We start from the raw sequence: 16480 nt of genomic DNA, 5'->3' as shown, positions 1-16480 counted from the left end.
GAAAAGCTTCAGCTGAGACCAGATCATTAGCTACAATTAACCTAAATACTTCATCAAATAAACTGTTCTTACCAGATATAGAAAGTATGTAGACAAAGACTGCTGTCATAGACCATGCAGTATTACTCATACAGTATACGCCACCTTGAATGAACTCTGGCATTTTGCTGATGGAAGTTAACATCAAGGTTAATCTACAACTGCACTGGCAAACTGGAGAGGCTTGCATCACTATGCACCATCTCTCATCTACAAAAAGAAAAATAAATCTTCAGCAACCTTTAGCATTCACATTGACACCCTCACAACAGCTTTGAGAAGGAAGCGAAGACAGCAGGAATTTCAGTGACAAGACGGCAATTGTTCAAGTTGGAATTCAGCCAGAAAATGGGGGTTAACGCACTACCACTTGATATACCGGCACTATGAGTTGCTCATGAAACAGAAGGTTTTCCAAACCACAGATTTATCTTTCCTCTATAATAGCATATGTTCCAGCAGAACAGTGTTTTCTCACGTGCAGCATCTAAAGAATGTTTATTTTCCATCTTGGGAAGGTGTGGCACTAAGCATAGCATTGCTGGTTTCTCCTATTCAGGACGAGACCAGTAGCAATTTGGTCACAGTGCTGTAGTATGGTGAAGAAAACGATATAATCTGGAAACATTTGTGAGAGTTACCAAAGCATTGCTCAACACACATTTTGCTAGCATTTTAGGAAATACATCAAGTGAAATACCAAGATTTTTGTCACCTACATACCCGAATCACAATGCAAAAGGCAATAAATTAATTTTAAAGATAACAGGTAGGGTAAACAGCACTTGGAGAAGAAATTGTTAGTTGCTATCAGAACGTAACTTTTTCCAAAAATAAAATCACCGAAAAACCTATCACTGTTCACAAACAAAAAGTTGCTTTTAGCTGAATTCATGCTTTTTCTCCAACTTTTTCCAAACTATGCTAGCAAGTGAATTGGCTAGCAAGAATGGTTACAGAAATAGGAAGTTCAGGTGAATGTAGAAGAAGGTTGCAGGAACAAATGTTCCATTTATAACCATAGATATGGGCCAGAGAAGTCAAATGGTCATCCAGTATAAAAAACAAACTCTGAAACGAGTACTCTGAACCATCAGTATCTGAACCATAACATACGAGTTCCAAAAACAATACAAATAGACTCAGTTAACAATGTTTTTCACAAATAGCATCAAAAAATCCAAACACTGTGAATATCACTAGAAACTAGAGTAGTGGCTCAACTTCCAGATTACTTTGTCTGAATTATTTTCTCAACTTGAAAACCAAGAAAAATAAAAAAGTATTCTTAACATAGTCATGGTCACAATAATGGGATGAAGTCAAGCAAAGGAAATGTCTGGCCATATAGCAGGGACCGTTTAAGCTCAGGATGTGAAGCAATTGAATAGTTACCTAAAGGAAGGAGCAAAACCTGCTTCACCTGAGTCATTCAAAAACCAAACAATACAGGTCAAGACAGTATTTTTTTGGTGTAAGCATAAATATAAATCTTAGGAAAGTAACTAAGTAATTCACAGGTGTTTCTGACCTGATAAATATATTTCCTTAAAAGAGAACTATACTGAATCTGAGGTGGTAACCTTGGTTTGCAGTGGTTGCTGCATCTGAAAGATAAAGCAACATTTTGGAGCAACATTCATATATTCAGGATTAGAATCTTTACTCCTAAGTTCTCAGTTGAGCAGATGGGTGACTGGAATTAACAATACTTTTTTTTCCCATTCCAACACGTACCTAGCATTTAAAGGAGTTAAGCGCTGTGATAATGAGACTGGAACGGTCACAGCTCAGGAATCCTCAGGAAGCTGATGAACGAGAAATAACCAACACCGAGCCATTCAGCCAAAACTCACTCTGTCTTTCAAAGGACAAGATAATTACAATAACTCAGGAGCAAGACCAGCCTTCTCCTGAAGCCTGGCCATATTGGCTTTTCAGCACAGATTTGCTGGCATTTTGCAAATTCACTTAGCTCTTACAAAGCAGCCAGTTAGTTTTTTAAGAAGTAAAAATGTTTTTTTAAAAATAAAAGTAGTACGAAAGTCCCAAGATTGCTTTACACACACCTGCATACATACTGGACAGTTTAGGCAATCATTTCTAATTATCTGTGAGTGCTGGTTATTCAAGAGTGCAGAGCACCACGTCACGCTGCAACCCCAGCCCTTCCTCCCGCTTCAATTATCTACAAACATTAAAGCTGCCAGCATGGTTCTTCCCTCATGGCTCTCCAAGTCATGCGATGAATGCTGTGCTGTCATGAGTTGTCAGAAACAGAACAAGAGAGGGAGCATTGATAATTCAGTAGGTGAGAGATGAGGGAAAACATCAGATGTATATACAGGAAAATGTAACACATACATAATTTTCTTTGGGACCAATTAATGTTAGAAGTAGTTTGCATATTTCTAATCAGAATGGCGTTGTAATTTTCTGTCACAAGAACGGGGCTCTTTTCTAATGAAAGTCAACAAGACGCTTTTTTGATTTAATAAATCAACACACTCCAAATTACAGCACAGAATAATCACTTTGTCAAGTACTAACACCAGCAACAATGAGACTTAAGGGCATCAATATTTAAGAGGTATTCCAGATGTTCATTTTGTGAGCTATATTATTGATGGCTCCTCAGAAAGAGGATGGAAGACCAGAAGCATGCAACCTACGGCCTTACAACTCAGATGCTGAGACAACTTTTCTCTCATCTCCTCATCTGTCTTCTCATTACCTCGCTGACAAAGTGACACTAACAATTAGCAACAGGTACTCTTCACAGGCTCCTTTTTTTTTCCTTCCCCCACCATCTGCTTTCTGTTGGTTAAATCCCCCTCCCTTTCAACACCCTAGCAGACATGCTCTAACCAGAGGGTACGTTCATTTTGGAACACTTACTGTCTGTTCTCCGAGTGATGTTATTGGGCGTGTCTTCCCCCAGCCCCAAACACCCCCTGTGCATACTCCTATTTGAAACAGCAATGCGAGTGGGAAAACTGGCTTGGGTTTTGTTGCTGGGGAGGGCTGTGGGTTTAAAGAACGTACATTTGCTCACCTTGTTTACTTCTCGGTTTCTAATTACTGTTACTACAGCTCAACTGTTACTCAAGGTACCAAACCCTACACCTTGTACCACTACCACTTGACAAGGTTAGCTGGTGAGGCAGGGCAAGAGTCCTGCAGTCAACGGTCAGATACTGGGCAACTGCTGCACACCTGTCACACCTAAAAGCTAGCCGAGTCCTGGGGGTGTACTAGCCACAAAAGGGCTGCTGCCCCCGTGGCAACAGCACGTAGTCCACAGAAATCACTGTTGGTGGATTTCCTCAACGTCTCTTCAAGCTGCAGCACCACTTCACGGTCTCTGCAGGACAGCTGTTAAGAGCTGGGCAGGAAAACTCATGGACTGCACGGCCATCAGGACACTTGTCTTTCTGTTTCTGTTGTGGCTGGCAATTTTGTCAAGAGCCAAAACCTAAATCCAAGGTAAAACATCAGGAGGAATCAATTGCTCAAAGCAAACGTTGTGATTTATTTTACTAATTGATCAGATTGCAGGCTGATGAAGTCAGCACAGCTTCACTGAACTTCTCAGAACTGAACTGATTTCCACCAGCGTAACATGAACAGCAGGAACAGAGGAAAAACATCAGAAGAGGAGGTGTTGTTTTAATACACGAGCTCTTATGCAATAAGTGTAGGAAAAGAAAAGGCTGGTCAAAGCAACTTCAGTACCTTCAAGCAGAAAATGTTTTATTGGGTCTCAGTGAAGCATCAGTGTCTCTGTAGAGGGACATGACAGAACACCACGACCGCCCTGTACAATCAGCTTGGCCTCTGTTCAAAATGATCTACAGTGGATTTGTGAGGTGAGTGCTTACCATCCAAACACTTACACGGTTTGCCTGCCATGGTTCTCCATTTACAAATCCACAGGTTCTGACCAGTAGCTCTGAAAACTCAGACACAGGACAGGTTTCTTTGTTTTTTGGTGCCATTCACACCCAAACCCTCTCCTAATGAGGGCATCAACTCCCTGTTCACTCAGCTGAAAAAGGCTGCAGGGTCTACACACTAAAGCTCAGCTTAACTTTATTGCCCTACAGATAAATATTTGTAAAAGAGTAACACACTGCTTAAACAACAGCTCAGCACCATTACTTCAAGCAGCACTGCAGAAACAGCCAGTAATACAAGCAAAAGAATAATACAAGAGCAGAAGAGGCGAAAGAATAATACGGTAATCCAGGAGAACACCCTGAGGCAGCCCAGCGGTGGATGTGGTCCCAGCCTGATGCCACCCATCTCGCTGGAGATCTTTGCTTCACTGTACGTACGCCTATTAGAGAAACCCAAGGAAGGACTCCGCTTCTGCCATCCAACAATTCATATTTAAGTACTTCAACTACTTGGAATCATTCAGTCTTTAAAAAGCCATAGATCTGCATCTTCCTGCTGCAAGCCTTGTTAATATGGCATTAAGCCCATACAAAGCCAGAGTTATTGCTGTCTGCAAAGAACTTCTATTCAACAACAACATTTTTTTCCTGAAGTATTCCTGAAACATCACATATTTCAACTGCAAGTATTCCAATTCAAGGCAGATTCTTCACCAAGGAATTGAATACGCTGCAGCCACACGCAGGCTACATGCTTTTTGCTGCTTTTCTATTCGAAGCCAGCGATCTGCTGTACAAACGTGTTTACTTCTCTTAGAGAAAGCTCCAGATAAATGATGAACCTCCATTTTGTTACCCCCCAAAAAAATCATATCCACCTCAAACATTTTGCTGCTTGCACAAAACAATTAACAACAGAAACTTAATGGAAACATTTGAAATCCACAGACCAAAGATCAACAGCCCAGATCCCATCAATGAAGTCTGGAACTCAGCTCCGGTCCAGGCAACATGTACTTCCACTGACCAGCAAATTTTGCTCACTCTGGACTGGTTGCACACCCAGGCAGTGTAAGGGAAGATAATCAGACCTGTCAGTTTCCAGGAAAAAAAATAAATAAATAAATCAAGGTTTTTTCTTAAGGAATTGTTTGGTTTGATTTTGCAAGCTTCCCCAGTCTCCCAAGGGGTGTTTTTTCCTCCACCGTGCCAGTGGGCTGTTAGTGACTATGTAACAGTGGAAGACTTAACCCCATCAGAAGATACCATCTCCCCCTCTAAACGCAAAATGGGGCCAGGCTTACTACAGTTTCATTTCAAGAGATTACCCCTGAGAATCAAGTTCAACTACAGTTTATGCCTAAAGCCCAGCAAATGAGCGTGCAGTATATCTTAAGTATATTAAAAAAAATCCTTGAATGCCAAATGCAGCTGAAACACCCCAGAGGGGATGAAAACCTTATAGCAAATTTATGAAATATTAAATCTCACGAATGTAAGCTATGTTGAGAATAGCAACACAACTCCTCCTAGAGTGGTTAAACGTCATACCACGAAGTTTAAAGACCCAGATCCCCCTCCCAATTAACATTTTTGTTTGAAAACTAACTCTGTTTAATTTGAAATTTCCTATTGCTGTGCCAATTACATTTTAAAACTTTTTTCCTGTGAAGTTTAAATGCACTGTCTTATTTGACACGCAAAGTACTATTAAATACAGCCCAGAGGAGAAAAAAAAATGTTTTTCTTTCTTCAGTATCAAGCACCTGGCAAGTAAATGGAAGGTTCCTGCAAAGACTTAAAGGCTAATAAAGGCATTCCTCTTTCTCCCTGGGGATTCAAAACGCAGTTATTTTTATTCCTCTTTTTAAGCCTATGAAATTACATCATATTTTCCCTTTGATTTACACGTCATGTTATTTTCTGCACTGTTCCTCAATTTTCTAATTCACTAATAATTAAAACTGCTGTTGGCTTGACCATGAAATAGCAGAAGAGAAAATACCTGGTATTACATTTCTGTTTACAAAATAGGACCATTCATTATCTTCAGTAAATTACACACACGTTACGAACTATAAATCTAAACACTTGCAATTTATGATACGCTCCAACTACACAGATCTTTGATCAAGCTCACCAAATCTTTGAGAAAAACTGCCTCAGGAGGATCTCTACCAGGGCATAGTGACAGAGAATGAAAAGAAGAGCTTTGTATTTGCTCAGTGTTTGTCAGCTTTCCTCCACAGACAACAACATTAGCCTACCACACGGGGTCAATTTACTTCCTCGGCACTTCATGCTATTTAAGCCCAAGGAAAGGGAGCCCAAGAAAAGAATGCAGACCTATCGAAAGCAGCTCTGTACATGAGGCATAGCTCTGTGGAGAGTTACTGTGGAACAACAAGCACGTGGTGGCTTCAGAGTATTCTTGGACAGTCAGGAGCTTTAGAAAAGCACTTTGACCAATACACATTTACTCAGAAACTCCCATGTGTGAATCCAAGAAAAACGGGGTACTTTGAAAGAAGAGCTTTGAAACCAATGCATGTCACTGACAAGGATGGACTGCTAAACATTCAGCCAACAAGACAGACAAATTTATTTAATGGTGATCTTCAACTCCAGTAACAGTTGGGCCTGTTACGTTCAAGAGAAGATGACTGCAATTGTGTGAACTCCCTCTTGTGAAAAACTCTTTTCACTCCTATGAAACAGCTGCAAAAAAAAAAAATGAGACCCATCCTCCAACACCTCATGCCCCACCACTGCTCCCTAAAAAAAAGAAAATCAGTAACAGCAAAAAGTCTGCTATGAAGGGCTGTTAGGACTGGAAGTCATTGTAGATGACAGTCATTCAGAACAGAACTTGTACAAGGACAAAGAGCACTGTCTGGAGAAAAAAAAAAAAAAGCAAAACAAAACCACCACCATTTTTCTGCAGTCACAGAATCACAGGATTACCCAGCTTGGAAAGGACCCCTTGAAATCTTGTCCAATTGCCCTGCTAAAGCAGGGTGTGCTAGTGCTGGTTGTTCAGGACTGCATCTAGTTGTGCTCTCCATGTCTAAGAACAGAGACTCCATAACCTTTCTGGGAAATCCATTCTAGTGTTTGACTACCCACACAATAAAATACTGCTGCCCTGTGTGAGACAGAATTTCATGTGTTCATTTTTTTCTTACCTCTTGTCTTGTCACTAAGCACTAGAGCCCATCTTAACTCATCTCCATTCCCTCCAGTCAGGTATTTATACAAATTAACGAGATAATCTGAAGACTTCTCACCTCCAGACTGAACGGTCCCAGCTCTCTTGAGCCTCTCCTCACATAAAGATGCTCCAGTATCTTAATCATCTTCGTGGCCCTGCAGTGGACTCTCCATTTCATTGTTTGTACTGGGAATCCCAGAACTGGATGCTACTCCAGATGTAACCTCCCCAGTGCTAAGCAGAACACAAGGATCACCTCCCTCAACCTGCTGGCAACAGTATTTCTACTGCTGCTGAGGACACTGTTAGCCTTTTTTGCTGGTAGGGTGCAGTGCTGGCACATGGACAACTTGTTATCCCCACATCCTTCTTGCCAAAGCTGCTTTCTATCAAGGCTGGCAGCCAGCAGCATTCACTGGTAAATGGACTCTTCCTGTCCACTTCCATTATTTTGCAAGTCCCTTTGCCAGTATCGACAAGATTTCTCTCTGCTTACCTCTCCATGCTGCCAAGGTCCCTCAGAAAAGCAGCAAGACCCTCTGCTCTAACAGCCACTCCTGCCAGTTGCATACTGTTGGCCGACTTGCTGAGGGTGCACTTCATCTGTCAGGTCATCAGCGAAGATGCTGAGCTGCACAGGCCCCAGCACTGTGCTCTGGGGTAGACCAGTCTCAGAGTGCAGCAATTGGTGAGAAACCAGTCAGAGATGGAAAAAGCCAAGGGGTTCATCTACCTCAGGTGCACGCACTGCAATTGCTTTTGCCGTGCAGTATCTTTGCACTTTAGTATGTACATGCTTAAATAAGACTGAAAAACAGTGGTCTAGAATCTCCATACAGTCAGAAAGAAGGTCTTGCTTCTAGGATCTGCTAGAAAATGCTTCCCGTCCACCTAAACCAATGGCACAGTTCTTCCTGTACACCAGGGATATGCACTGATGTGCACAGACATGCACACGTGTACGCACACACACCATTCCCAAAGCTACATAATCTTCCTTCCAAGCTAAAAATAATGCAACATTCCTGCTGTACATAAAGTAGGTTGACTTTTGTTTTTCACTTGCTTTGGGCTTATTTCCTTTCTCTTGTAGCAGTCAGGACATGGGACCACATCTGCATATAGCTAAAACCATAAATGGTCAAATTCTGCTGTGAGCAAGTGGTAGTCGAACATTTAAAATTGGGCAGATTGTACTGTTACATACAAACCTGTGTTGCGTACACAGCTGACAAATGAGGGTAACTTAATTTCATCCACAAGTCATCAAAAACTTCCCCAAAGCTAAAACGAATGTCAGTCACAGTCTGTTGCTTACAAATGACCCCATACGAATCACTGCCTGTCACCACTGTCTACTACAGTCAGGAAAGTAGGCTCAATTTTACCATTTAATAGAAGGGATCACATTCCGTTAGGACCAACTAAGGCAGAGAGACTGAGTTACTAGATGACCCTTAATTTTAGGGGAAGGCTTGCTTCTTCTTCCACTAGGAGCAGAAAGAAGCTGCTAGCCAAGTTGCTTTCCAACATACTCTTGAGACTGGTTTCAAGAGCTAGCAGAGTTCTACCACCAGGAGAGAATGCGCAGCTGATTGAATGCTCATCCTCAAGGTGTGCAACACTGCTGCACTGTAGAACATCCTGTAGAAGACCAGGAAGAACTGAAATCTTAAACTTTGTTAGCCTGTCAGTCAGCCTTATGAATGCTTTCACAGACCTGGCTGTGGTATAGAAGAAATTCTTCTCTACAGTCTTCCTTTTTGCCTCTTCCAACACAGCCCCAGCTTCTCAGCAGTCTCACAGCAGAGAAATCCATTATATTATCAAGTGGCTCACCACTACAACTTAATTGCTCTTGAACAGTACGCTACTTCCCCCACTTTCGTGTTTCCTGAGAGCACTAAATGTGAAAGGAAAGTTAACGTACTCGATAAAGTCTCCCACAACTTCATGCTCATTTTGTTACCATGAAAAAAAATACAGATTTTCTTACCTGCAACAAATGACCGCTTTACAGGAGAGTGCCAAGTCCAGAAAGCTCTGCCTGATTTCAAATGAAAGGGCATACTTCAGCGTATGGCCATCAATAATCAGAGCAATGTCATTTTCCTTGCCCAGCGACTCCCCCAGACTGGTACAATGCTGAGTCAAAGCAGCTCTTGTTGCCTGAAGAATCAAACAGAAATAAATAATGTTTCTTCTTAATATAAGAAGTGTATCTAAAATGGTACAAGGTATCTCCAGGCTATGCAAGGATGCACACATGCACCAAACAAGCACTGACATGAGTTAGAATTTCATCAAGGTCTCGTGCAAAAACACTAGGTTGGGTCACACATCAATAAAAGCTGCATCAGCTTGACAAGAAACATATGCCTTGTTTTAGTGGCAACTTTGCTACCCAAGCCTGAACAACACGTGCCCACTGTAGCAGTGATACGTCCTCTTACACTTCAGAGCAGGTAAAATCTCACGTCCTTCTTCCCTTCCAACACCATCCAAAGTATTATTACTTGTTCAAACCACCTTTCCTACCACAAAGAGGTTTTCACTGACAGCTGCTGCTGGGAAAAACCAAGCATTCATGGTACACTGTCACCCCGAATACTTCAACCTTCCCACTGCCATCAAGCAGTCAGTTCTAGTCCTGGTCAGGGTAGAAGAACTACCAGCTCCAGCTGAGTTAGCCACAGCTAAATGGTCTGAGAAGTTTCTCATGATCTTAAGCATATATACACTTTTTGAAAGAGAAGGTCTTGACTCATGGAATATGGGATTGCAGAACATGAAAAGCAAAGGCTTCAGTAGCCAAATACTGCTTTTTAGGTGATAAATTATCACTAGCTGCTGGACTACATTATTTTCCCATTTTTCGTTTTGTTAAAAAAAAAAAAAAGGCATATGAAAATGTAACACCTTTCTTTTAGCGAATCCTCACTTAGTTTCTCATCTCCTTTCTCCACTCAAACCAACCAAAAAAAGAAGATGGACTTATGGACATCTCAAAACTACACAGCTTTACACTGTGCTAAACCAAGTTTTAACATCCTTCTGCTTACTGATATTTAAAGGTACTGATTTATGATCTTCCAGTTGTGATCTGAAGGAAATATATATATATATAGCTTTATATAAGAAGACAAGCCACTAGAATAGAGTTACAACTGTCAGAAATGAAAACACATTATTTATGTATTATTGCAATCCTCTCGTTGTTTTTATAGATACAGACTTCTCCAGAGGATTATAAAGCCACAAACTGTTGTCAAGTGCTGTATTTCATATTTGCATCTCCAGTTCAATAGAAAGATGTTAAAAAAAAAAAAAAAAAAAAAAAGTAATGTAGCTAAACTCGTTCCTCTGGACTACACAGCTGCTGGTCCTGAAGAACACAGATTGCTAGAGCTAAGGCAAACACTCTTGTGGAATCTGGATTTTTCCTTCTACATTCAACTCACAAAAGAAGTTGGTAGCTTTGCAAGTGGCTGAACAAACCAAAGATGTACACAAACCTGCATACAGCAACCCCCCAAACAAGGATGGCAAAAGTAGTATTTCAAGTTACATTTCTATCATGTCGAATCCATCAGAGTCAAAAGTTTCAGTTCCATATCCCACTACTTTAGGAAAGTAGGGAACAAGTTTACACTCCTCGAATACTTTCATTGGTGATTTCTCCAGCATCTATGCATGGAGGAGCAAAAAAAAAAAAAAAAAGAAAAAAAGAAAAACAACACAGAAAAATTTTCCTTGTACTACACATTCTTAATTCCTTGATTTAAGCTTCCACATGCTGTGCACTATAAAAGAACAGAAGTCACTCAGCTTCTGTGAATACAGCGATGAAAAACTCTGCACAGAATCCTGTTCCTCCCACTGCAGTAGGTTAGATGACTACTGTACGTAAGGGGTGCCAGGCATCAGAATGTCAATATACCACGCACAGAAGACATGTTTGGTATCCACCAGGATTTTCTACGGGATCTACACATCCTAGAGTTCACAGCTAGAAACACAATTGGAAGAAATAGCTGGAAATTTTCATTTTCCAGCTGAGAAGCATTCTCCCCCATATAGCGTATACATAAATACACCTGTTCCCCCACACCTTCCCAGCCTGCAGAAGAGGAAGTGTCTGCATTACACCTCACACTACATAGACATGCAGAGGCATCTTCCATCTCAGATTGTCCCATGTTGTCCACTACAATGCAATGCTGCTCGTCTGCAGTTGGCGCAAGACCACCACAGTGACGTATTTCAACTCACACTGAACTCTGAGAGAGCTCCTTTCAACTATCTGGCTAATTACAACAGCCACGGTATTATAAGCTCACACAAAAACAGTCTCTTGACATACAGATGTGACATCCTAGGACTGGACAAATACTTTTGAAGAGACCCCAGTAAAGAAACGTTGCAGGTTAACCTTGGCTAAGGGCCGGATTCCCCCCCAGCTGCTTAGGCCAACCTGCAGTTTCACCACAGTAACCCAACCTCCTCGGGACCCTACTCCCTCCCAGTAATATTTTAATGAAATAACCAGCCACAGAGGTGTTCCCTTCCCATGGATTTCAGTCTTTTTGAGAAGATTTAGACTACGAGGGGATTATATACATTATCTTTAGATGCCTGTGTTCATAACATCATGGTAAAGGATTTTTTCCTTTGTCTTCTTACTTCCAGCTCAAATTAAAATGGCCTTGTTTCTAGACAGAAAAATACACCAGAGATCCAAATTTAATTTTTGTTTTAATTTTTATTTAATTATTTAATAATTTAATTTTTATGTTTTTCATGCAGAGTACTCACTGAACTTCATCTGACTTCTTTCAAGACAGACAACCACCACAGCGCACCGAGCTCCAAGACTGAGCACGCTGTGGTGATCAGAGGCTACATGTGTTTACTTGAATAACACTCTCAATAAAAAACCTAAGTAAAAACCAAGTCTGAAATACATGACAAATGTGCTGAACATTACAGCACTTCCAAGCCAATGCCAACTCTCCAATCAGCTATTTCAGAAAATTCTCAAGTTTGACTAGATCAGCTTTACACCAACAAAGACAGTGAAGTACAACACAAAAATAGCTACAGTCAGTCAAAACAGAGGCTCACCATCATGGCAGTGGCCAAAACCAAACAAGGAACGAGACATACAGCAAGCACATACCAAAAAAAAACCAAACAGCCTCTCGGCCCTCAGCAGTTGGCAGCTCAGGGAGGTCCTGAGCCAGACACTGCCTGTTACAAGAGTCCTCGATCTTGAGTTTCCATCCAGAGCTGTGGGAAGTGAATCAAAAAGGCAGCAAGGGGAGAGAGGTGACCTCATCTGAGAGTAAAAGCAGGATGCAGAGCAGTGTGTAGGCAAGAGAAAAAACAAGAAACACTGGAGATGAAACCAATTTTAGGTGGTGAAGAAGTTGAGAACATAGTCAAAACACCATTACTGAATGGAAAAGGAAGAGGAAGAGGAGGAGGAAGAACAGGAAAAGAGGATCAGGTAAGTGGAGTGACAATTAAGTGACAGAACTTAATCGGGATGAGACAAGTGGGAAGAGAATTGGGCCACTTCCACGCAAAAATGAAAGAAAAGGGGAGCAGAAGCTGCTTTTCAATTTATTTTCTCCAGCCCCACTCATTTGTATGGTATTCCAAACAAACTTACTGTGACTCAGACTAAGAAACTAGCCCCAAATAGGAGATAAATTTGCAGATTAAATTAATGAGTACGGCAACAGACTGTCTGGGGTACTGTGAGCACAGGGCAGCTATTTCAGACACATTACATTCTGCACCTTCTTCATTACAATAATGAACATGTCAATCTCTCCTTCCCCATTAAGCTGTGAGGGATTAGATTTATGACTTCACAGTGTGCTTTATTTACACTGTCCCTGAAAAATAAACACAAAATAAATGACTGTGCTTAACCCATAACAGATCGGTCCAGGAAAAACAAGGCTATGTCTTTGGGGAAGGACAGCTGTTGTGTCTACTTCAAGAGCAGCACTGTGGAGTAACAGCATTCACAGAAATCCCAACGATGGTATGGGGTGCACTTTACGTAATGTCTCAATAACAGAATTTTAACCCAAAGACTACTGATCTGAGATCTTACAGTGTTTTTATTCCCCCTTTCACTGCATCCTCTCAGCTGTGCTCTAGCCTTTCTCTTGCTCGCAAATGCAGGGTTAGCCCCTTTCTTCTCGATCTATTCACAGGATGAAGAAAAACCTCTGACTACTTCAAGCAGAGGGGAACAGTCCCAGCCCTCACTCTCTGTCTACTGCTGTGCAAGGAGTCATGCTTCGCTCACTGGCTGGCTGGCAGAAGTGCCAGCCCTTTGGTGCTTCACAGGAAATTCCTTCATTTTCCATAGATTCTTCACCTGCCCCAAAGCACGATGAAGGACTGAGGCAAACCATCTGCTTGTGCAGAGGAGGAGGAGAACCAGAGGGCAGGAGCAGCAGAGTTATTCAACATCCAGCATCCATTGGCCAAAGAAAGCATGCAGCAAGAGGATGACTTCCAAAAGGTGATGTTTCTCCTGAGATGAGATTACTAGCATCTCTGCAACTTATTGTGGCTATGTATAAATATATATATGCCTTATCTCATTCATGCCCTGGTCACTGAACTTACTCATGCTGTCTATAAGATGTCATAGAATTAGTAGCAGGTTTAATACACCACAAAAAGCTACAAAGAAAACATGACTTACCAAGCATCCCATTTAAACTGCATTTTGTAAAGCTCTCCACAAACATTTGCGTTGCTAACTTACAACCTCATAGCTGACACAGTGAAGAAGCACTAATTCCTACTTGTGTTCCTTCCAACTACTTACAAATGTTATTTTTTTTTTAATAAAAAATAAAAAGCCTATTTACTGATCCTGTAGGCCAGTGCAATTAAGCAAAAGAAAGCAGCCCCAAATCTCACTGGGTATATTACAGACTTCCTCAGTAAGCAGATGAACAAACATTTGGGAACCGTGGGGAAATACATTCTTCCACGGGCAACTCATTACTGGTAGCTACAACAGAAATCTCCACTTTGATACCTAGCTTTTACTCTGTGTTTGACATCAAGGGATAAGTTTCTTTGAGTCACATCGAGCAAGAATAAATCAATCCTATAGCAGAAGCAGCATGATGGAGGAGAAATCAATACTAGTCCTAATAAAGTGCCTGGATAAACTCAGACCTGTGGAGTATCACTGCAGTTTTTGGAGGAAGTGGAAAGTTTGTCAACAATTCTGAAAAAAATATATATATATATTACAAAGCACCTCACCTATCCACATGGACCTTGTTTCTCCCCTCCCTCAAAACTTCCTTATACCCACACAGCATCCAGCTGCTCCAGGGAGTCCTAGAGAGGGGCCTGCCGATCAGACCCCATTATACCGGCATATCAGACAGATTTCCCCCCACACACACATTAAAAATACAGATACCATTGTACTTAGAGGTCACAAGTGGATAGAAGTCTGAGGACTAAAAGGTCCTCCAGTTTAGTAGCCCTGAGCACATGCTTAAGCATGCTGTTCAGCCACAGCAACATCACCAGTGTAATTGGAGCTTTGCAAGGGCACAGGAATCCCTTCATACACAACTACCAAGAAAACAAGAGCTTCAGAGCACTTCAAACAAAGGCCACGCTACAGCCAACTGCAGAGCTCCAAAAATCTGAGGAAGCTAAGGAGATCCTCTTAGTTCTCCTCTACTTCTGTGCATTTGATACTACTGAGAGAAGGGCTGGATTTTGATTCCAAAAACTTCAGCAATTCTAACTCACCCACATGTGTTTAAGGGTTAATGTTGTAGCCTTCACGCTTGAGTTGAACTCAAGACACAGAGGTGTACTCCAGAACAAACCTACCCCACGTGGCTTTTCCTGTTTATTTCCCCAGTTCCATTTTAACAAGTTACAAGCACAAACACAATCCATTTCCTTGCATTACTGTCTTAAAAACAAACTTGCAGATTTTACTGTTTTGTGTGTGCATCCTGCCGATCCAGGAGATGGAGTAGCATCATTAGCAGACTGTTACAGATCTCCATAGCAGAACGTAATTTGTTGATGGGCAGCAAATGAAAACATCCTGAAGCAGACTTTGTGTGGTCTTCTCTCTAGACTGCACTCAGAACCTAACAATTTTTTTAATGGTGTGTTTGTATTTCTCACTTTCTAAAGCCTCAGAAAAAACCACCTGCTATGGCCAGCTTTGTATTTAAAAGCTTACACTAGCATAAGCCAATTCTATGATTTCCCAGAGTATTATTTTTTAATTTAACATAGCAAATATTAAAAATCATAACGCGATACCTAGAGTTAACTGGGAAGTCAACGAAAATGGAGTTAACTGCATGAAGCTCAGCTGACTTCACTGAAAACAAGAATTGACAAAAATAATAGGACTGGTTATCAAAAGAACTACATGGGCTATGTAACAAAAGCTTGAGTGTTCTTATTCAGAGGTTTTGTTTTATTTTGTTTAACAACAGCACACTACAGAGTGCATTCACTCCCACGGGAGCTTGGGAAGTCTCTGCATGCTACAGTAAGAAACATTAGTGGGTGAGGCCGTTTGGGATCCAGTACGGAACAGCAGCATCAAGTACTTGCCAAGGAAAAATAATAAAAAAAAAAAATCATTAGGACTTTAAAAAGAAAATGGGGTGCAAAAGAATCCTGCAGGATAACAACTCCTCCCTGAATTTAATCTTACAAAACAAGATGATACCCAGAGAGAAACTGGACACCTGTTGTAAGATGAGCTGTAAATCTCTTCTTCCCCTTCCTTCCCTGCTATTCCCTGGAAAGGCTAACAGAGCCTCAGAGGTGATAGCACGGGACAGCAGTGACATCTCATTTGTGCAGCAGCTACGTTCACGTTTCATTATACGCACAGAGTGATGTATGAACCACAAGGCAAGAGGTCTTGAAAAGAAAACTAAATGGCAAGGAGCATGATGCAGACAGATGAGAAAGCCTCTTCATCCACGGGAGGGAAGGACTCACCCCTGGATCTGTAACCTTGGTGAGCCAAATATTCTGTAAGGATAAACCAATTGTATGTTCTGGCCTTCTCTGGCCTCTATTTTTTATGTTCCCCTCCTGCACGCTCTCCTTCATCTCAAAGGAACTGAATCCATCCTCACAGAACAAGCTGCTGCAGTAGCATGTTAAGCTAACACTTACTGCTAGTTCAACTGTAAGCTAAGTCAACTACTTGTTTACATGCTCTATCTATCATAAATCTACAAAGTACTGCTAACTACAGCATTTCAAGATTTTCCACGTTCACTTCTTCCAT

The 16480-nt window shown here is 41.3% G+C and overlaps 1 protein-coding gene and 1 long non-coding RNA gene across 6 annotated transcripts in view; both read right to left on the bottom strand.

Annotated features, from left to right (window-relative positions):
- The window catches only part of ATP8A2 (ATPase phospholipid transporting 8A2), a 324912-nt gene that overhangs the window by 190730 nt on the left and 117702 nt on the right, over positions 1–16480 (bottom strand). For all 5 annotated transcript variants that reach the window (XM_035326034.1, XM_035326038.1, XM_035326047.1 and 2 more), the window contains one exon: positions 9146–9318. In XM_035326034.1, coding sequence (XP_035181925.1) covers positions 9146–9318 — 173 coding nt within the window. The remainder of the gene's footprint in view (positions 1–9145; positions 9319–16480) is intronic.
- On the bottom strand, positions 3552–7704 carry LOC118166898. The gene is made up of 2 exons (XR_004750791.1): positions 7646–7704; positions 3552–5029 (listed from the first exon to the last, which is right to left on the bottom strand). It is a non-coding gene; the product is annotated as an uncharacterized LOC118166898 (long non-coding RNA).

Source organism: Oxyura jamaicensis, chromosome 1 (genome assembly GCF_011077185.1).
Source record: "Oxyura jamaicensis isolate SHBP4307 breed ruddy duck chromosome 1, BPBGC_Ojam_1.0, whole genome shotgun sequence".
NCBI classification, from domain to species: Eukaryota; Metazoa; Chordata; class Aves; order Anseriformes; family Anatidae; genus Oxyura; species Oxyura jamaicensis.
Note: the sequence above shows the minus strand (reverse complement) of the source record. Positions and strands in the feature narration are given on the sequence as shown.